General features: G+C 43.1%; 1 protein-coding gene across 4 annotated transcripts in view; it reads right to left on the bottom strand.

The window, feature by feature from the left end:
- LOC115175988 (exostosin-1c) overlaps positions 1–19,161 on the bottom strand; it is a 96,375-nt gene extending 77,214 nt beyond the window's left edge. The window contains exons 1-2 of one of the 4 annotated variants that reach the window (XM_029735698.1): positions 18,961–19,161; positions 241–1,603 (exon numbers count right to left, since the gene is read on the bottom strand). In XM_029735698.1, coding sequence (XP_029591558.1) covers positions 241–1,187 — 947 coding nt within the window. In that variant the 5' untranslated portion in view covers positions 1,188–1,603; positions 18,961–19,161. Of the gene's footprint in view, positions 1–240; positions 1,604–17,880 lie in introns of all 4 variants that reach the window. The other 3 variants (XM_029735697.1, XM_029735696.1, XM_029735699.1) reach the window with 3 other exon arrangements.
- Between the last annotated feature and the right edge of the window lie 3,885 nt (positions 19,162–23,046).

Raw genomic sequence — 23,046 nt, forward strand, 5'->3', positions numbered from 1 at the left:
TGCTCTTCGTATAACCTAGGCCCCTCAAACTCAACTTTGGACCTTGAAGCCAGTTCCACTGAGTGTTTTCATTGTTCCCCTCTAATCAGGGACTGATTTAGACCTGGGACTCCAGGTGGGTGCAAATCCTTATCAGGTAGAACAGAAAACCAGCGGGCTCTGGACCTGGACTATTTTGTACATTTGGATCTGAATTGGAAGTTACGATTCACCGTTCTGCCCCTTAGGAACCTAACTTACCTCTCATACTCTAGGTTGTCATGGTCACAGCGGGCGTCTTTGTGTTTCTCCCAGTCCTTCCCGTGACGGCATGTGGTGAGGGACACTATGTCCTTCCCGTTATGGATATGATGCAGGGCGTTACGGGTGTCCGAGCCGATGCCCGTTAGATACCGCTTCCCTTTGAACATCAACAGGTACTTCCTGCGCGGTGGCACCGTGTTTCGCACCAACCAGCCCCTCTCGCCCCCCTTCTGGGGGTGGTCCTTGGAGAAGAGGGGGATGGAGACGTCGAACCCAGGCCGGAAGTGTTCCGTGTTGAGGCTGGCTTTAGCCAGGATGGCCTGACCGATGTTGAAGCCCAGGTCCTCGGTGTAGTTGGGCCAGGTGCCCGAGTACAGGTTAAAGATAAGGTGGTTCTGTCCCTCGTTCCAGAGCGGGTAACCCTTGATACGATCGTCCAAGTTGGGCACAAACTGCCCCGAGAGCTGGTCGCGGTCCAGAGTGTCAATCCCCAAAACGAAGAGACATGCCTCGCGAGGGTCCGTGGTGTAGTACCGCGACTCGCCTATAGACGTCAGTATCTTACGATAGCTCTCCGACCCGCGCTCACCCTTCTCCGATGGGTAAACGTACACTCTAAACCCATCCCGCCCTCTACGTCGACATCTCGTAAAGTCAAAGCAGGTCTCCATTCGGCAGCGACTGTCTTTATAGATGCCCGTCCAGGCTTGGTGACGCTGACGGGGGGACTCGGCAGAACCAGGCCCCGTCTGGAGTTCCTCCAGCTGGGCATAGCCCGGCAGGAGGACTCTGTCGGTCCAGTCGGGCCAGGGGCGCACCACATCGCCTCTCTGCTGCCCCATCAGCTTGAGGAGACGGACCTGGACCCCACCGCCCCAGTAGAAGAGCAGCAGCCAGCAGCAAGCACACAGCCCCAGCAGGACATACTTCTTACGCGCCTGCATGGAGCCCAATGTCTCTCGTTCTCTTCCTCTATCGCTGTCGCTCTCTTTTTCCCCCCTCTCTCTGCCCCTCAGCTCCAAGCCTCACAAAGGTGGGTGAGTTGTTTCGAAGGTCTAACAAGGAGGGTCCAATATAGAACAGTGTGGTAACTTGGGCATCATCTCTTCCAAGTCTGATCCAGTCCAGTTTAAGCCCATTGAGGATAAATAAATGGATGTCGAATCCACTCTCTTCTGTTTCGCTCTCTCGTCTCTCTCTCAGAATTGGGTGCTGTTAGCCTGTCTCTTGCTAGACAGTCTCTGTGGCGCGTGTGTGCATTTCCTGCGCTGCCCGATGCTGAGGATGATGAAGGGCGATGTCTCCTCTCTCTCAAGCCCTCCTCGCCGCCTCATGGCGCCCGCTGTCTCCCGGGTCTCTCCTGGGGACGTAAACAAACGAGATCACAGCTCAGTACACAACCGGAGGAGCACTCAACAGCACAGATGCAGCACTAGGTACATTAACAAGTCAAGGAACACTGTCTGAAATGATTCAGCAACACACCATTATGTAAAGCACACAACACACCCTTATACCAACATACAGATATACTGTATAAACCAAAACACACACTATCAGCATGAAGCGTGTACTGACTCAGCAATAAATTAGCCCAACGGAGGGTAATTTCATACACATGACAGTGCAGTTGGACTACTTTAGGCTATAAAACCCTCTTAAGTTGAACTGAACTGATCAAATCTTTATGTAGAACTCTCTTGAAGATTAAAGCTAGTCTCCTCAAACATAGAGCTCGCTCAGTTCAGTTCACATAGCTGACAGCTCTGATGAGACACACATAACAAGAGACTCTCAAAGTTTAAATATACCCCCACTATCTCTATATTTGAAAATGGTCAAAGTAGTTTTAATGTTTGGTCTGGTTATGCTATTGACGTCCATTCTTGGAACCGTGTTGTTTTGGTTTTAGTATGCCGAACATGAAGCAGCCAGCTCTGATATTATCATGCACTTCAAGCTCCAGTTGAACAGCATCAGATACAGTTGAGATGCAGTGGAGGGGGAAATGGGGAGCCGTTTAGCCACTGAAATGGAGATTTGTAAAGTACGGGAAAACAGAGCCACTTTATGGCGGTGTAACGTCCGTTAATCTTGGAGTGTGGAGAGACTTTTTTTTTTGTTATATTTGAAAACATCATGCAACGGTTTTCAACACGGTATGTTTGCCCAAGCACCCCCCATAACTCCCCAGTGTGTGTGTGTGTGTGTGTGTGTGTGTGGAAAACCTCACAGAGCAGACCAGTGTTCCTACTGCCAGCCACCACACAAAGGCAGCTTTCAGGTCTCACCTGCTCTCCCTCACTTTCTCTTTTCATCCCTCTCTCTACCTCCCTCCCTCTCTTCTACCTCTCCCTCACATTCCTCTACCTTCTCCATCCATGCGGAATTGAAGGCTACCCTCCCTGTTCTTCCTGTTATCACCTGTATGTATGGAGCCTGATATTGATCAACAATGCATTGTCTCATTAGGCCAGTGTATTGTGATACTATACAGAATGTCCTTTGAATGTACATTGAAAGACGACTAAAACATTCATTTCCGACTCATTGTGTCTGTGTGTGTTTATGTACAACTCATGTACGTATGGTACATGAGTGTGTATGCAGGTGCTTATGACTATGTGTCTGTGTGCAGGCCTCTTGTGACTATTTGTGTGTGTGTGTGTGTGTGTGTGTGTGTGTGTGTGTGTGTGTGTGTGTGTGTGTGTGTGCGTGTGTGTCCATGTATGTGTGTGTGTGTGTGTGTCCATGTATGTGTGTGCTTGTGTGTAAGTGAGTGCACATCAGGTAGTGTCAGATAGTGAGATCACTGAGAGCCTTAGAGATTCTGAGTGTTGGTTTTTGGCTGAGCCAAGCTCCTCTCCCACAAAACAGTGGCAAGCAGACAAAGTTGTAAGGACACTAGGGATCCTTCTACATAGTCCTCATCAATAATTTACCGGCACCTTTAGTTAACATATTGATTTTCCTTTCTGAATTTATTTTTGCTTTATATCCCCTGCCTTTCCTGCTGAAGTAAAACTCAATCTACCTCAGGATACTCTCACACAGCTGAGACAAATATCCAATCTGACAGAAAAAGCCAACCTGAAGCAAGGGTTGGAACAGGTACAGGGAAGTGAAAAATAACGGGATTTTTCGAGGAACGGAAACAGGAAGCGGGAACGAAAGTGATCTATAGTGTTCCCAGAACAGAAACGTTATTCTGAAATCTTGAGAACCGGTTAAAAATGTACTTTTAAATGTTATTTTTTTAAAAAGGCCTCCCGAGTGGCGCAGCAGTCTAAGGTACTACATCACAGGGATTGAGGTGTCACAACAGACCTGGGTTCGATCCTGGGCTGTGTCACAAACAGGCCATGACAGGGAATCCCATAGGGCGGCACACAATTGGCCCAGCGTTGTCCGGGTGGGTTTGGCTGGGGGGGCTTTACTTGGCTCATCGCGCTCCAGCGACTCCTTGTTGCAGGCTGGGTGCCTGCAGGCTGACTGCGGTCATCAGTTGAATGGTGTTTCCTCCGACATATTGGTGCAGCTGGCTTCCGGGTTAAGCGGCCGGGTTTTAAGAAGCGCAGTTTGGTGGGTCATGTTTCGGAGGACGCATGACTAGACCTTCGCCTCTCCCAAGCTCGTTGGGGAGTTGCAGCGATGACACGAAATCGCAATTGGATATCACGGAATTTGGGAGAAAAAGGGGGGAAAATACCAACAACAAATTACAAATTATTAAAATTAACGTAATTCTTTGGTTCCAGAAATATAGGGGTTCTGCTCGGAACGGAATGATTGGAAAATCATTTTGGTTCCACCCCTGACCTGAGCACTATAATGTCTCTAATGATTTGTGGTTTAGGGTGATTGGCAACGATTATGGGAGTTATGATAATGATCATTGTCATGATGGTGACATGATGGTAATCACAAGGATAGATTCTCATTTTCTTCTCCAACTAATAAAAAGATACAGTACAGTAGGGAGAACAAGTATTTGATACACTGCCGATTTTGCAGGTTTTCCTACTTATAAAGCATGTAGAGGTCTGTAATTTTATCATAGGTACACTTCAACTGTGAGAGACAGAATCTAAAACAAAAATCCAGAAAATCACATTGTATGATTTTTAAGTAAATCATTTGCATTTTATTTCATGACATAAGTATTTGATCACCTACCAACCAGTAAGAATTCCGGCTCTCACAGATCTGTTAGTTTTTCTTTAAGAAGCCCTCCTGTTCTCCACTCATTACCTGTATTAACTGCACCTATTTGAACTCGTTACCTATATAAAAGACACCTGTCCACACACTCAAACAGACTCCAACCTCTCCACAATGGCCAAGACCAGAGAGCTGTGTAAGGACATCAGTGATAAAATTGTAGACCTGCACAAGGCTGGGATGGGCTACAGGACAATAGGCAAGCAGCTTGGTGAGAAGGCAACAACCGTTGGCGCAATTATTAGAAAATGGAAGAAGTTCAAGATGACGGTCAATCACCCTCGGTCTGGGGCTCCATGCAAGATCTCACCTCGTGGGGCATCAATGATCATGAGGAAGGTGAGGGATCAGCCCAGAACTACACGGCAGGACCTGGTCAATGACCTGAAGAGAGCTGGGACCACAGTCTCGATACTGTTTATTGTACTGTGCAAACGAAAACAGCAGTGTAGCAAAACTCGGCATTAACCATAGTAACCAGAAAACCCATTAGCGCTGGGAGCGCTAGCGCTAGCTAATAAATGTAAGCCAATACAAAACTAGAGCACGTTTGGACTTGGCTTAGCCAGTAACAACGCAAATGCACAAACACAGACAGACAGAGTACCAATCAAAAGTTGAGCACACCTACTCATTCAAGGGTTTTTCTTTATTTTTACTATTTTCTACATTGTAGAATAATAGTGAAGACATCAAAACTATGAAATAACATATGGAATCATGTAGTAATCAAAAAAGTGTAAACAAATCACAATATATTTTATATTTGAGATTCTTCAAAGTAGCCACCCTTTGCCTTGATGAAAGCTTTGCACACTCTTGGCATTCTCTCAACCAGCTTCATGAGGCCGTCACCTGGAATGCATTTCAATGAACAGGTGTGCCTTGTTAAAAGTTAATTTGTGGAATTTCTTTCCTTAATGCGTTTGAGCCAATCAGTTGTGTTGTGACAAGGTAGGGGTGGTATACAGAAAATAGCCCTATTTGGTAAAAGACCAAGTCCATATTATGGCAAGAACAGCTCAAATAAGCAAAGAGAAACGACAGTCCATCATTACTTTAAAACATGAAGGTCAGTCAATCCGGAAAATTTCAAGAACTTTGACATTTTCTTCCAGTGCAGTCGCAAAAACCATCAAGCGCTATGATGAAACTGTCTCTCATGAGGACCACCACAGGAATGGAAAACCCAGAGTTAACTCTGCTGCAGAGGATAACTTCATTAGAGTTACCAGCCTCAGAAATTGCAGCCAAAATAAATGCTTCACAGAGTTCAAATAACAGACACATCTCAACATCAACTGTTCAGAGGGGACTGCGTGAATCAGACCTTCATGGTCGAATTGCTGCAAAGAAACCACTACTAAAGGACACCAATAATAAGAAGAGATTTGCTTGGGCCAAGAAACACAAGCAATGGACATTAGATCAGTGGAAATCTGTCCTTTGGTCTGATGAGTCCAAATTTGAGATTTTTGGTTCCAACCGCCATGTATTTGTGAGACAGTAGGTGAACGGATGATTTCCGCATGTGTGGTTCCCACCGTGAAGCATGGAGGAGGTGTGATGGAGTGGGGGTGCTTTGCTGGTGACACTGTCTGTGATTTATTGAGAATTCAAGGCACACTTAACCAGCGTGGCTACCACAGCATTCTGCAGCGATACGCCATCCCATCTGGTTTGTGCTTAGTGGGACTATCATTTGTATTTCAACAGGACAATGACTCAACACACCTCCAGGCTGTGTAAGGGCTATTTGACCAAGAAGAAGAGTGATGGAGTGCTGCATCAGATGATGGATTTGTAATAAAACAATTGCCACCGATCTACAAAAAAAATACTCTCATGTCAAAGTGGAAGAAATATTGGAACATTTTTTTTTATTTATTATGAAAAATGAAACACTAATATATCTTGATTAAATAACTAACCCCGAGTCAATACATGTTAGACACACCTTTGGCAGCGATTACAGGTTTGAGTGTTTTGGGGTATGTCTCTAAAAGCTTTGCACACCTGAATTGTATAATATTTGCCCATTATTCTTTTAAAAATACTTCAAGCTCTGTCAAATTGGTTGTTGATCATTGCTAGACAGCCATTTAAGTCTTGTCATAGATTTTAAGCCAAATTAGTCTCCCAATGTATGTTGGAAAGCAGACTAAACCAGGTTTTCCTATACGATTTTGCCTGCGCTTAGTTGTATTCCATTTATTTTTATCCAAATCAACTCCCTGGTCCTTGCCGATGACAAGCATACCAATAACATGATGCAGCCACCACGATGCTTGAAAATATGAAGCGTGGTACTCAGTGACGTGTTGTGCTGGATTTGCCCCAAACATAACTCTTTGTATTCAGGACAAAAGGTTCCTTTCTTTGCCACATTTTTTGCCGTATTACTTAAGTGCCTTGTTGCAAACAGGATGTATGTTTCGGAATATTTTTTATTCTGCACAAGCTTCCTGTTCACTCTGTCAATTAGGTTAGTATTGTGGAGTAACTACAATGTTGTTGATCCATCCTCAGTTTTCTATCACAGCCATTAAACTCTGTAACTGTTTTGAAATCACCATTGGTGATGGTAAAATCCCGAAGCGGTTTTCTTCCTCTCCGGCAACTGAGTTAGGAAGGACGCCTGTATCTTTGTAGTGACTGGGTGTAATGATACACCATCCAAAGCCTAATTAATACATATTCAGCATCAGTTTTTTTTCTTCTCCTTTTTACACATCTACTAATCGGTGCCCTTCGTTGCTGGACATTGGAAAACTCACTGGTCTTTGTGGTTGAATCTGTGCTTAAAATTCCTTACTTGATTGAGGGACCTTACAGATAATTGTATGTGTGGGGTACAGAGATGGGGTAGTCATTATAAAATAATGTTATTGAACACAGAATCCATACAACTTATTATGTGATTTGTTAAGCACATTTTCACTCCTGAACTTATGTAGGCTTGCCATAATAAAGTGGTTGAATACTTGACTCAAGACATTTCAGCTTTTCATTTTTAATGAATTTGTAATTTAAAAATGTAAAAACTAGAATTCCACTTTGACATTATGGGGTATTGTGTCCATTTTAAATGCAGGCTGTAGCACAATAAAATGTGGAAAAAGTAAAGGGGAATACCTTCTGAAGGCACTGTATGTGGCTCCACTGTCACACATCAACGATGAATGGATCAGTATGGTGGGGCCTAGCAATAAGACAGACCACAGTGTCTGTTGAGGAGCCTTGCGGAGCCTAAGGGAAAGTACAGGGTTCAGACAGAGGTGAACCTTTAGGGTTCTTGTTGGAAGATCTTAGACTGCATCCTTCCCATTCTTCCTTCCATCTTTTGTATGGTTGATCACTGGTCTGACAGGATTGGGAAGCTTTGACGCATACGGTAGACAAGGGTTTGGAATCGTTTCTAGTTCCACCACCGATACGTTGATGTCAGACACAAGATCAGATCAAGAAGGAATCTGTGAAGTATTCCAGCTTAGCCTTGAGATATGGGGTGAAAGAATGTGTGGAAGCTGTCTAAAAACCCAATACAGAAAAAGCAGCCAAGGAAATTCTTCAGTAATTTGTCTCACTAGAAGACATGAGACTTGAAAAGAGTACAGTAACTCTAGGGAATACAGCCTTGAGATGACAGTGACTTGCCTTTTAAGGTAGGTAATGGATTCAAGTAAGAAGGACTTTTGAGATGCGTGATGTAGATACTGCGATGCATTGTGTTAAGGCCAACACACAAGAAAGAGAGTTGAAACCCACCATCTCAGATTGTTCTGAAATTTCTGTAGTTAGAAATGGAAAAGATAGGCCTTTCTGCAACATTATTTTGTTTAAATATAATTTGATCTCTGAGAAATTAAGCTAATTGATTGCACCCAAATTGTCCATACATTTATAGGATTCATATAATATTCAATAAATATAGTACCCAACATCCGATTTGCACAAAAATCTCTTCTTAACAATGATTCAAATGCGAGGAATCCAAACGCCACTCACAGACTCCACAAAACCCAAGCTGTACCTTGGAGTACTTTATTGTCATTTGACAACATTTTCTCCCCAATTTTGTGATATCCAATTGGCAGTTACGACCTTGTCTCATCGCTGCGTCCTCCAAAACGGCTTCTTAACACACTGTTTGCTTAACACGAAAGTTAGCCTTACCAATGTGTTGGAGGAAACACCGTTCGACTGATGACCGAAGTCAGCTTGCAGGCGCCCAGCCCGCCACAAGGAATCACTAAAGCGTGATGAGCCAAGGAAAGCCCACCCCGGCCAAACCCTCCCCTAACCCGGACAGCACTGGGCCAATTGTGCACCGGCCGGTTGTGACACAGCCTGGGATGTAGTGGCACCTCAGCACTGCAATGTAGTGCCTCAGACAACTGCGCTACTCGGGAAACTTGGGAGTATTGTTTATTCATACTATGTAATGTGTTCGCAGTGAATTTGGTGATTTGTATTTTTTTACCCCCTGTTCAGAGAGATTTGCGATTGAAGTCAACGGGACATTTTCCAAGTCAATTAAATGAAAGTACCAGGTTTTACCCACTAGATGCTGCTGTTCCTGCTACTGCCCTTTAATCCAGTTTACTCGTATCTTTTGTTTATCAAATGTATGACAACATTTTCTTTGCAACTTTGGGTAGAAAACCAATAGCCTTTGTGCATGATGAAAATACATTCTGGTCCTCACAACTCAAGCCAGTCCTCCATGAAAGCAATTCCATTTTTCCTTCTCTTAGACTTAATCTGTGTCCAGGAAGCCACCCGTGTGTGTGTTTCGTGAACAAGCAAACTATTAGGCTACAGCAGTTCTAATGGTTTCAATGTTATGGTCTCTAAGGGGTTTTCAATGGTAAAAGTCACAAACACACACTGTATAGTATTTTGCAATGGTATTGGGTTGGGTTTAATGGTAAATGTCACTAATCAAACAGATGTTTTCTAATAATTGTATTGACAAACAGACTACCATACAACGGTTTATAATTGTATTATTTTATTAGGGTTGTCCCAACATTTTAGTCACTAGCCCATTTCTCCATCACATTTTTGGGCAACATATGAGAATTGCACCATAGGGATAGCCCTCTTGGGTTGAAGAATTAGGTTGCTAAGAGAAGGGCAAACTGAATTGCTTTCATGGTTGAATGGGTTGAAATGTGAGGATGAGCACAGCATTTCTTTTCATTATGAGCAAAAGCTTTTGGTTTTCTACCCAAAGCTGCAACGAAAATGTTGTCATACATTTGATGAACAAAAGAGACCAGCAAAATTGATAAAGGGGCAGTAGCAAGAACAGTGGCGTCTAGTGGGCAAAACCTGGCCATTTCACTTAATTTATGGGGAAAATGCAAGCGACTTCAATGGCTAATTTCTCTGAACAGGGGAAAAAAACATCACAAATTCACTGAGAATAAATTACATGGTATGAATAAACAATACTCGAAGTTGCAGCTTCATACAACTTGTCAAATGCTTGCTATGCTCAAACCCTACATACACCCCATCCCAAGCACTTCGTTCTGCCACCTCTGGTCTCTTGGCCCTCCCCCATCCTACAGGAGGGCAGCTCCCACTCAGCCCAGTCCAAGCTCATGTCTGTCCTGGCAACTCAATGGTGGAACCAGCTTCCCCCTGAAGCTAGGACAGCAGAGTCCCTGCCCATCTTCCAAAAACATCTGAAACTCTACCTCTTCAAAGAGTATCGTAAATAAACCCACAGCACCCTCACTTCTGACCCTGACCCCCCCGCCCCCCTTACTAGTTCTGACTTGCTGATAGCTACTTCATTGAGTTAAAATGTACTTATCTTAAGATTAATGCACTAACTGTAAGTCACTCTGGATAAAATGTCAAACACAGAGAACTGAAACTGTATACTGGGGGTCTGTGGGTGGTGTTTGACCATTCATTCATTTGACCATTCATTGGGCTCCCAAGTGGTGCAGTGGTCTAAGGCACTGCATCTCACTGCAAGTGCCGTTACTTCAGTCCCTGGTTCAAATCCAGGCTGCATCACATCCGGCTGTGATAGGGCGGTGCAGAATTGGCTCTGGGTTTGGCCGGGGTAGGTCATCATTGTAAATAAGATTTTGTTATTAACTGACTTGTGGATTCTTCTTAATCATTGTTAAAAAGGTTTTTTTTGTGCAAATCGGTACTATATTTATTGAATATTATATGAATCCTATAAATTTAAATGGCCAATTTGGGTGCAATCAATTAGCTTAATTTCTTAGAGTTCAAATCGTCTTTCAACAAAATAATGTTGCGGGAATGCTAATCTGATCTGTTTCTAACTACAGAAACGATTACAGAACAATCTGAGATGGTGGGTGTCATGGCTTGAAATGACATGGGACCAGGGTTGGGTAGGTTACTTTCTAAATGTAATCCCTTAGTTACCTGTCCAAAATTGTAATCAGTAATGTAACTATTGGATTACCCAAACTCAGTAACGTCATCTGATTACATTCAGTTACTTTTAGATTACATTCCCCTTAAGAGGCATTAGAAGAAGACAAAAATGTATGTTACCAATTGAAACACATCTATTGCAGGATAAATCAATGTTAAAAAGTTTACATAGCTGGCCATATGGATGTTACATTTTACTTTATGGGTTGGTTATGTAGGCTTCTTCTGACCCATCGCTTTCTACTACTGTACATATAATACTACGATTAAATTAGATATTTACATTAAAAACCAAAGTCTATCAGAATTCCAGTCATTCCAATAAATGTTATACCCCTTGATCTTCAAGAATAGGACTTGGAAATATGGGAGAATAGATTAGCCAAATTGTTTTACCTGAGCATAACCCCAAAACTAAGAATTTATTAGCCAGCCCTATGCTGTTGTTTATGATTTTGTTTAAGTCTATCAAAAGTGTGCAAGTTTGAAAGTGTCCATTAGGACTATGGATAAAAAAAAATGTATTGGCATGAATTAGCCAATAGTGCATCGCCCGATTGGGCTCCCGGTCACGGCCGGCTGTGACACAGCCTGGGATGTAGTGGCACCTTTATAAGACTTGGAAATATGGAAGTATAGATTAGCCAAAATTGTTTTATCTGAGCATGACCCCAAAACGAAGGACTTATTAGCCAGCCCTACTCTGTTGTTTATGATTTTGTTGTCATGGAGGACTGATTGGGCTCATTGATTTGAGTTGAAAAATAAATGCTGCTCTCATGGAATGGCATGCTTTGAGCACTACTGAAAAGTGCTATTTACATGTGAAAAATGAATGCAATATGCTGCATTTGCTATAGGCCTATGGTTAAACGTTTTGTTGGTGACACTTTAATATCTTGATAATAATGCAGCTGTTTAAAGGGCAAATCCACAGGTGAAACAATAACAAAACGGCCGCCCCGCCTCTGTTTTGGTAAGAAGCTGAGGGATGGTCCTGGAGAAATATAACAACTCTCAGATTAAATAGACAGAGCTATGGATACAAGGACTGACCATCCATGATATCAAAATTATTATTTTAACCATGTTATGAGGCTATACAGTGTGTGTTTACATTTGCAATGTTTACAAACATTGGAGAAAAACAAGGTTATATGTTGGGTTCTCATGGATTGTGACAGTTGAACTAAGCTCATGAGGCATTTATAAGTTATAATTTATAAGTCAAAAAATGTATGTGGCAACTACAAATAGACTTAAAGGGGCAATCAAAATATTGCCCCTTTGAACATGTGTCCATCAGGCCTATGGATAAGAACAATGTATTGGCATGAATTAGCCCCACTTTTGTGTTGCAACAGCCCATTTTTCATTGTTCACTGGTTTCAGAAACAATGATTCTATCATTATTGGGTTCAAATACACATTTAGATTTGTGAACAGCCATCCACAACCCGTAAGGTGCAAATAGCTACAGGAGAGAGCAGCACTGTGATTCACATCAATGCGCTATGTAGATAACAATAATAAGTGATATCCGTATCACCGTAGACTGCACCACTACTGTCATCCTTACATCCAAGCCTTTATTCAAGTTTGATCATCTTTGGATGCCGACAACAGTCATACGCTCAGGTGGAACAAACTTAAACTTGCGCCTTTTTTCAATGCTGATTTGAATGTCATTCTGAATTTAAAAGTAATCCTCAAAGTAATCATCTACTTTTTCAAAAGTATCTGTAATCGGATTACAATATTTTAGCTGGTAACGGATTACAGTTACCGTCTTTTTCTTGTCCATCCTAACGTCTCTGCCCACACAGCATCCTAGTCTGTCTCTGGGTTTGTTGTTAGTTCACATGCTTCAGTCAGTGAGTGTGACAGCTGGACTAGCGGCCTGCTCAAAGCTCATCCCTCCATCCATCCATCCCTTCTCCTCGAGGACTGCCCGCCTTGCCTCAACGTTGCCTGCTGTTCCCACAAGACCAACTAGAGTGTCTCTGCAACTATCGAAGGAAACGCAATTGAATTGAATCATCAGTAGATTGGATCGTGTTTACAGCAACTGTCAACTACAACTCAGATGCAATAATACAGGATGGTAGCAGGGTAGGGAAAGTATATGAAGGCATTGATAGAAACTGAAATGAGCTTGCGTTGAACTCTGAAGGGAGTAGTCATTTCCTCTGTGCATGGCGAGGCAATACTATTATGTCAGAGATGATTTGCGTAGGTATATAAAGCAGACCGTAAACTGACACCAAGATCAGCAGCGTGTGTTTTTAAAATAATAACGAAAGAAAGTTGGCAGTCAGTGTCTAAATGAGAATGTGTTCTCAGTCAACCCAGTAAAATAAGGGTTAAAAATCTCCTTGATAAAGTTACACAGAGACTCAAATCCTGAACTCCTACTTGTTTGCCTTTCTGCCAACGTGTTCAGTTAGTAGGCTGTTTTTGTGTGTGTGCATGTGTGTCTTCCTGCGCACACACACACACACACACACACACACACACACACACACACATGTACGTTTGTTTACTGTACTAAAGCTGGATACACATGTTAGTCCAGAGAAATGAACTGTTCCTGAAGAAAAACACATTTTGCGGTGAGGTGAAAGGCGACACAAGACTCAAATTAAACACTGGTCTCTGTCATTAAAGGCTGGAGAGCCATAGCGGCAATTCTAAGGGCTTCTTAGTCCTAGCCTTATTCGGCCATGCAATGTGTGTTTGTGGGGACGTGTGTGTTTGTGGGGACGTATCTGTTTGTTGGGGAAAACCTGACCAGGAATGACTGAGGCTGTGGTGAGGTTTGTCTGCTGTCATATCAGTCTGCGGTCATCTTAGAAAGTGCTTTCGTGAAAAAGAGAATACAGGAACAATCAAATCAAATCCTGACACGTCCTGGTAATCCGTCTGGCACTGCGGCCTTGTGAATGTTGACCTGTTTAAAGGTCTTACTCACATCGGCTGCGGAGAGCATGACCGCACAGTCTCCCATACAGCTGGTGCTCTCATGCATGTTTCAGTGTTATTTGCCTCAAAACGAGCATAGAAGTAGTTTAGCTCGTCTGGTAGGCTTGTGTCACTGGGCAGCTCTCGGCTGTACTTCCCTTTGTAGTCTGTAATGGTCTGCAAGCCATGCCACATCCGACGAGCTTCAAAGCCGGTGTAGTACGACTCGATCTTAGTCCTGTATTGACGCTTTGCCTGTTTGATGGTTCGTCGGAGGGTATAGCAAGATTTCTTATAAAATTCCGGGTTAGAGTCCCGCTCCTTGAAAGTGGTAGCTCTAGCCTTTAGCTCAGTGTGGATGCTGCCTGTAATCCATGGCTTCTGGTTGGGGTATGTATGTACGGTCACTGTGGGGACGACGTCGTCGATGCACTTATTGATGAAGCCAATGACAGATAAGGTGTACTCCTCCATGCCATTGGAGAAATCCCAGAACATAGCATCTGTGTCAACTGACCACTTTTTTATTGATCTAGTCACTGGTGCTTCCTGCTTTAATTTTTGCTTGTAAGCAGGAATCAGGAGGATGGAATTATGTTCAGATAGCCCAAATGGAGGGCAAGGGAGAGCTTTGTACGCGTCTCTGTGTGTGGAGTATAGGTGGTCCAGAGTTATTTTCCCTCTGGTTGCACATTTAACATGCTGATAGAAATTTGGTAAAACTGATTTCAGTTTCCCTGCATTAAAGTCCCCAGCTACTAGGAGCGCCACCTCTGGGTGAGCGTTTTCTTGTTTGCTTATGGCGGAATACAGCTCATTCAATGCTATCTTAGTGCCAACCTCTGACTGAGGTGGTATGTAAACAGCTACGAAGAATACAGATGAGAACTCTCTCGGTAGGTAGTGTGGTCTACTGCTTATCATGATATACTCAACCTCAGGCGAGCAATAGCTTGAGACTTCCTTAGATATAGTGCACCAGCTGTTATTTACAAAAATACATAGTCCGATGGTCCTTATCTTACCCGACGCTGCTGTTCTATCCTGCCGGTAAATCGTATAACCAGCCAGTTTGTATGTTGATATTGTCGTTGTTCAGCCACGATTCTGTGAAGCATAAGATGTTACTGTTTTTAATGTCCCTTTGGTAGTTTAATCTTCCCCGTAACTCGTGGATTTTATTGTCCAAAGATTGCATGTTTGCTAGCAGAATTGAGGGAAGTGGGGGTTCGTTCGATCGCCCCCGAATTCTCAGAAGGAAGCCCGCTTTCCGGCCTCTCTTTCTCTGCCTCCTCTTCACGCAGATCACGGGGGTTGGGGCCTGTTCCCGAGGGAGCCGTATATCCTCCGCCTCGGGCTCGTCAGAGTCGTGAAAGAAGAAAAAGGATTCTGCCAGTCCGTGGTGAGTAATCGCAGTCCTGATGTCTAGAAGTTATTTTCGGTCATAAGAGATGGTAGCGGCAACATTATGTACAAAATTAGTAAAAAAATAAGTTACAAACAACGCAGATAAACGAACAAAAAAAACACAATCGGTTGGGGGCACGTAAAACGTCTGCCTTCTGCTCCGGCGCAATCTTACGTCCTACCAAAGCCCAGGGCACCATGGGCCTCTAGTTGACTTGAAATGTCATGTTTTCTTTCTCTTTGCCTTGTTTTCAGCCCAAGTTTCTGCCTGTTACAATGGAGGTAGTACACACACACATTTTCTATCCATGACCATGGCCGTAAAAAATTGCTTTCTTTCTATCTACAGTGAGCTAGTAGCGTGGAATTTTTCAATTCAGTGGGGATTACCTAAGGACCGTAATCACCATAACCCTAATCAAGCCCTGGCATTTTTATGAGGACATTTTCTTGATAGTTGTGCTTTTCTACCTAATAAAACCTTGTTGCTCTGCGTGGTGCAAGTCTGCGAGAGACTGACACGGTTAATAAGATGTTTACCTCTAGCCTGAACAACCCGTGCCTAGCCTCCCACCGCCTTAACGATAATTAATCAAGCCGGGTTGTAATTATGTCTCAACAATATGCTGCTCTCACTCCGACGCCACAAGGGCTAATTAAGTAAACATACAAGATGGGTTGGAACAATTAGGGCTGCTAGCTCAACATCAACTAGTGCTGCTCACACAGCAGAGCATGTAGGATATGGAACACAACTTATCGTGCTATCTGCATGGGGCTCGAAGCAGAAGATGCCCTCTGTATCCAGATCTGGGATCAGATTATAGTGAAATATCCTAAACTTGACTACAAGGGATGAAAGTAAAATGTGATCTTGGATCCGTTCTAAAAAGGACAATTTCACGACTACATGATGATCAGTCCAAGGAAAGATAATATTTTTTATGACTATGCGGTGCCAGTGTTTTATGGGGGTGCCCTGATTCGTTATGGCAGTGCCCAGCAATCCTATAACTCAAACATTGCTCCGCCGTTATGATACCCATTCTAGAAGTAGCCAACTCGTACCCCGTCCTTCCCTATACAAAATGAGGTAATATATTAAGTGTGGCATAATGAAATGAGTCCGCCATCCTTGTCAGAGCAGCAGGGACCGGGACACTTTGAATCACCTATCCACATCACTAGATACCATTGTATGACACTCAAGGGGAGTCATGCAGTCAGACTGCATGATGATTCTTTCAACACCTTTACCTTTACTTTGATCCATATTTGGTACGTTCTCCAAATATGGATCAAATAATAACTCGAATCTAGTATCCTGAAAGGGAAGCTAGAATCCTTAGCTGCTACATTCATTTTGAGACTTACAAATGAATGATTTACACTGAGTATAGCAAACATTAGGTACACCTTCCTAATATTAAGTTGCCCCCCCCCCCCCCTTGATACACACGGGAAACTGTTGAGCATGAAAAACACAGCAGCGTTGCAGTTCTTGACACAAACCGGAGCGCCTGACGCCTACTACCACAGCCCGTTCAAAGGCACTTTAACATTTTGTCTTGCCCACTCACCCTCTGCATGGCACACATACAAAAACCATGTCCTTCTTAACTGCCTTCTCACCGTCATATACACTGATTGAAGTGGATTTAACAAGTGACATCAATAAGGGATCATAAGCATATCACGGTAAGGTCAACACTTGTTGTATTCGGCACATGTGTCAAATAAAGTTTGATTTGATTCGCCTGGTAAGGCTGTGTCATGGAAAGATGTTACGTATACTCAGTGTATACTCATTGATTCTGGAAGAATATAACTTATGTCTCATCAGCTTAGTTCAACTGTCATACCCCGATAAACGCCAAATAAAAGCTTGTTTTAGTCCAATGTTTTGTAAACAATGTAAATGTAAAACACTGTATAGCCTCAAAACATGGTTAAAACTAATTTTGTTATCATGGATGGTCAATCCTTGCATCCATTGCTCTGTCTATGAATTTGAGAGTTGTTACATTACTCCAGGCCCATCCCTCAGCTTGCTTTAAAAGCTAATACTGTTTAGTAGCAGTGAATGTGAAATCATTCCACAGGTTTTGTGTTTCGGTTTCAAATGATTTCTGGGGCGTCAGTTTGGCCCTGTCCTTGGCTGCGCTTCATCAGTCAATACCATAAATGAGTTATTGTCATGGGATGTCACCATTTCATTTCCCACCCTAATACTTCCCAAATGAATTGGTTCTGACACCTCTCTTGACATTGGGGATGCTGAGCTCCATAGCTCAGTCAGTATCCCAATTGGAGTGTGCAAGAAAGGCATCTCTCAGCATCCACACTTGAAAAAAACAGGGCCATCCATCATCACAACTCAAAATGTGTCAAGGGCATATCCAAGACAAACACACGGTCATGCATAATGTTATGTTAATAGATTTGAAATGTCATTTACGAATGCCATCATCCTATTGCATCAAGAAAATTACACCCATATTAGATCATTTCTGAAGCAGAGAAAAGTCTACCTTTATAATTTTCTACATAATTATTAATTCTAAAAAAAACAAGCAGACAGTAGAATAGTAGCCTAGGTGAAGGTGTTGTTACCTGTACTTATTGTGGTCCTTTATTGTGGTTATACGGAAATGACAGGTAGACTGTGTTATCCACTTTTGAAAGAAAGTATTTAGTCCTTGTCGGCAATAGTCACCGAGTTGTCAGCAATTTGTCAACAAAATCTGTCATTGCTTGCCTCTGTTCTCTTGACGCTCCTCTAGCTACAGCGCACGTCTTGTTTGCGTGCAAGTTGAGCGTCCTTTTTAGCGGTACGAGGGTTTAATGCCCGGGTTGAGGCACTTCGCACTGGCGGTCCTCTCGATTTACGAGCTCTACAACATGATTGAGTACACACGACTGACACGCGCAAATCACTCAGGGCGCGTCCATAAAAAGAATCTCACAGCGGCGATTCCCCCCGCCCCTGTCTGTGCTCACAAGGCTACAGTTTTCTCCCTCTCCACAAGTGGCGTAATTTTGATGTTCGCACTACCTGGAGCCACATTAAACCACACGCTTTCTGTGCACCAAGGAAATGAACACAGTATTTCAGATCATTCACTCTCACTCAATATTCAACTTGCCACTATATGCTAGCCTATAGGAATAGACTGCAGCCTATCCCTTTGTCACGACAAGTGTCTGTCACTCCCTTCATCTGAGCATGAGTGTGTCGAGGCCGTTGGAGCAATTCGGCAGAAGGTATGGAAACAATGCATAGGGGAAATAAACAATTGAGTGGTGGCGACAAATAGACCAAGCATTCAAATGCGCTGCCATAGGCTACTCGTAGAATATGTGAACAGTGACAGTAGGGACATGGCCGAGCATGCAGACTCCATAGGTTAAGCTAAGCTCGTTCCCTTCATATTAAATATGAACGCTGAAGAGGCACAATGCCCTTGGACACTGTGCACGATGTCACATGCAGGATCACTTCTCCGTCTATAAACACTTGTCTATATTATGTGATTGAAGATAATCCTGTAGATTACTTCCGGAGTGCAATATGCAGTCATTGATATAGGCTGTTGAACAGCTATACAGAAATAAGAGCGCCCAGCAATAGTCTCCGGGCTACATCGCCAGTGCAATCCGCCTGCTTTCTCCGGACCGAGAACTCACCCTCACCGGGGGGAAACAAAGCACAATTCCCCGCTCAGGCGATTTCCTTTTCACTCCTCGACCAAGCATTTGCAAATCACCTCCACATGAATGCACAGGTTATTATTCGATACCGGTATTGTGGTATCTGCGACAAGTTGTCCATTTTAAACATCCACAACATTCCAAAGACGACCCGCCCCCGGCGTTTGTGATTGGTTCTCGCCGTGCCAAGGTGCCTCGGTCTCGTAAACTGTATTTAAAGAAAACAGGCACATCTGGATCTGGCCAGCGGTTCCGCGCAACTGGAGGATTTCGGAACCACTGAATTACGCACACAGAACGGCTTCGACTTTGAAGTGAACCGTACATATGTCGGCAATTGATTTGGTTTCAAGATAAACATTGTGTAACTCTAAACTAGTCTTGCATGCTGACTTTTTCTGTAATATAATTTAAACTATACTGAACATAAATATTAACGCATCATGTAAAGTGTTGGTTTCATGTGCTTAAATAAAAGATCCCAGACATTTTCCAAGTTTATTTCTCTCAAATGTTGTGCACAAATGTGTTTACATCCATGTTAGTGAGCATTTCTCCTTTTCCAAGATAATCCATCCACCTGACAGGTGTGGCAAATCAGGAAGCTGATTAGACAGCATGATCCTTACACAGGTGCACCTTGTGCTGGGGAAAATAAAAGGCCACTCTAAAATGTGCAGTTTTGTCACACAACCCAATGCCATAGATGTCTCAAGTTTTGAGGGAGGGTGCAATTGGCATGCTGACTGCAGGAATGTCCACCCGAGCTGTTGCCAGAGAACTGAATGTTCATTTCTCTACCATAAGCTACCTCCAAAGTCGGTTTAGAGAATTTGGCAGTACATCCAACGGCCAGCCCAGGACCTCCACATCCAGCTTCTGAACCTGCAGGATTGTCAGAGACCAGCCACACGGACAGCTGATGAAACTGAGGAGTATTTCTGTCTGTAATAAAGCCCTTTTGTTAATTCTGATTGACTGGGCCTGGCTTCCCAGTGGGTGAACCTGGTCCCAGGTGGGTGGGCCTATGCCCTCCCAGGCCCACCCATGGCTGTGCCACTGCCCAGCCATTTGAAATCCATAGATTAGGGTCTAATGAATTTATTTCAATTGACTGGTTTCCTTATATAAACTATAACTCAGTAAAATTGTTGAAATTGTTGCATGTTGCATTTATATATTTTTTCAGTATAGCAGAAAGGACAAGGATGGAACATTTAAATTCACACACACAAACATACACATGCACACACAATTCATAACTTAGGCTATTACCTAATGAATATGTTACAAGGGCAATTAAATATTCTGTAGGCCTACAGTATACAGTGCTATCATTAAAAAGGAGAGAAAGGAAAGGGTGTTATGCTCATATGAGGAAGATGATAAAGACATCAGTATGATCAAGGTGGTCCTCTGTGACTAGCCCACACCCAAATGCTGTAATTTTCTATGCACCTCACGCCTCCCTGTGTTCAAAAGTTGTAACTACTCACACTGTCACTGTCTCCTTTGTGAGGCTACTCCATGCTCCCTGGCCTTTTCTCAATTTGTTTTGCTCAACTCCTACATCCTCTCTCCTCCATCATCTCTCTCCTCCTTTTTGAAAAAGGTCAAAGGTAATCGAGGCGAGGTGGCAAGGAGAGGGAACTTGGGATGAAAATGCCTCTGTATGAAATGAGACTCTCCTTTTCCACTCATTTACAAGGGTGGATCCAAAATATGTGTAAAGTGCTAAAAACGAATTTAGTTAGTTTTGCATGACATTTTATAGATACAATGATAAGTAGCATATTGTTTTTGAAACTTGTGCATGCTTTTCTCATGCAACAAAAAACAAAAGCTTCAAAGGGGGTGTGGGAGATTAAAAAATTGTTCCACAAAGGACTCAGGTAGGATACACATGACTATCCTCGATGAAAGGTGGCTATCGAGGAGGGGGAGGGGACACACTTCCGTTCGCCTATTAATGAATTGACATCTCCTCCACCACTCAACCACTTATCGGTTTCCGGGTCACTGAGGAGAGAGAGGACGGAGGAGAGAGGGTGGAGGATGGACTTTTGACCAAATGAGAAAACACCCATGTCAACGGGCTGCTCTCACGATGACATCATAGCCTATCCCCTATCTGCTATCTCTCAGGACTGAGATCACTGTACAACCCTGTGCAGGCTGTCTGCAGATTAGAAACAGCATCTGTCACGGTTTCAACGTGATTCCAGGATGCTTTCTCTCCAAATGGAAACAAGGTAGGCTACATTTAGGATTAAGTTGTGTTCCAAATACACTGACTGCATCTTACTCCACACAATGAGCCAGTGTGTAGGCTGATCAAAATAAAACATTATTTAAAAACTCTTAAGAAACCTGAAGTGAATTTGCACCGTTAGAATAATTGCTCAGCTTCATAATATTCTTTAATGTTATGATCTTAATTCTATGTCAAAGCACATCACACAAATTATATTTCAAAGCACAAAAGGCTTCATTTATATTCATGAGATGAGATTCGATTGGATTTTTTTTATACATAATTGATGATCTGAAACCGTATGAGACACACTCCTCATTAGATAAGTGTCAGTGTAAGAATGGGGGGAAAAAACATACATTTTCTCAGTTGCATTCCGTAATATAGCATGACCTGAGGAGCCAAGTGAGATGTAGGAAGGTAGTTTTCAAGTGCAGAATTATTATTTTTTACAATGAAGGAGTCCAGTATGTCCATATGTACAGTGAATAAATTGCAAGAAGGCAAAAACCTATATTTACATAGACTATTTTATTTGTTTATTTTTGATTTCACCTTTATTTAAACAGGTAGGCCAGTTAAGAACAAGTTCTCATGTATAACTGTGACCTGGCCAAGATAAAGCAAAGCAGTGCGACAAAAGCAACAACACAGAGTTACACATAAACAAACGTAGTCAATAACACAATAAAAAAATCTATGTACAGTGTGGGCAAATGTAGAAGAGTAGGGAGGTAGGCAATAAATAGGCCACAGCGGTGAAATAATTACAATTTAGCACTAATACTGGAGTGATAGATGTGCAGATGATGAATGTCCAAGTGGAGATACTGGGGTGCAAAAGAGCAAGAGGATAAATAACAATATGGTAGTTGGGTGAGCTATTTACAGATGGGCTGTGTACAGGTACAGTGATCGGTAAGCTGCTCTTACAGCTGATGCTTAAGTTAGAGGGGGAGATATAAGACTCCAGCTTCAGTGATTTTTGCAATTCATTCCAGTCATTGGCAGCAGAGAACTGGAAGAAAAGACGGCCAAAGGAAGTGTTGGCTTTGGGGATGACCAGTGAAATATACCTGCTGGAGCGTGTGCTACAGGTGGGTGTTGCTATGGTGACCAGTGAGCTGAGATAATGTGGGGCTTTACCTAGCAAAGACTTATAGATGACCTGTTGCCAGTGGGTTTGGCGACAAATATGTAGTGAGGGCCAGCCAACGAGAACATACAGGTCGCAGTGGTGGGTAGTATATCGGGCTTTGGTGATAAAACGGATGGCACTGTGATAGACTACATCCAGTTTGCTGAGTAGAGTGTTGGAGGCTATTTTGTAAATTACATCGCTGAAGTCAAGGATTGGTAGGATAGTCAGTTTTACGAGGGTATGTTTGGCAGGATGAGTTAAGGAGGCTTTGTTGCAAAATAGGAAGCTGATTCTAGATTTCATTTTGGATTGGAAATGCTTAATGTGAGTCTGGAAGGAGAGTTGTCCTTTCCAAATTAAATGTCAACTCCCCATACCTACTTCTCTTCTCCAGCGTCGTTCCTCACAGGTAGTGAGTGTTGTAACTGAGGACAGACAATTTTTACGGGCTACGCGCTTCAGCACTCGCCGGTGTCGTTCTCTGAGCTTGTGTTGGCATCCTTTCACTCCCTCCTCTCTACATTCTCCTCTTCTGTCTCTGCTGCTAAAGCCACTTTCTACCACTCTAAATTCCAAGCATCTGCCTCTAACCCTAGGAAGCTCTTTGCTACCTTCTCCCTCCTGAATCCTCCTCCCCCTCCCCCCCTCCTCCCTCTCTGCGGATGACTTCGTC

Source organism: Salmo trutta, chromosome 36, assembly GCF_901001165.1.
Source record: "Salmo trutta chromosome 36, fSalTru1.1, whole genome shotgun sequence".
Taxonomy (NCBI): Eukaryota; Metazoa; Chordata; class Actinopteri; order Salmoniformes; family Salmonidae; genus Salmo; species Salmo trutta.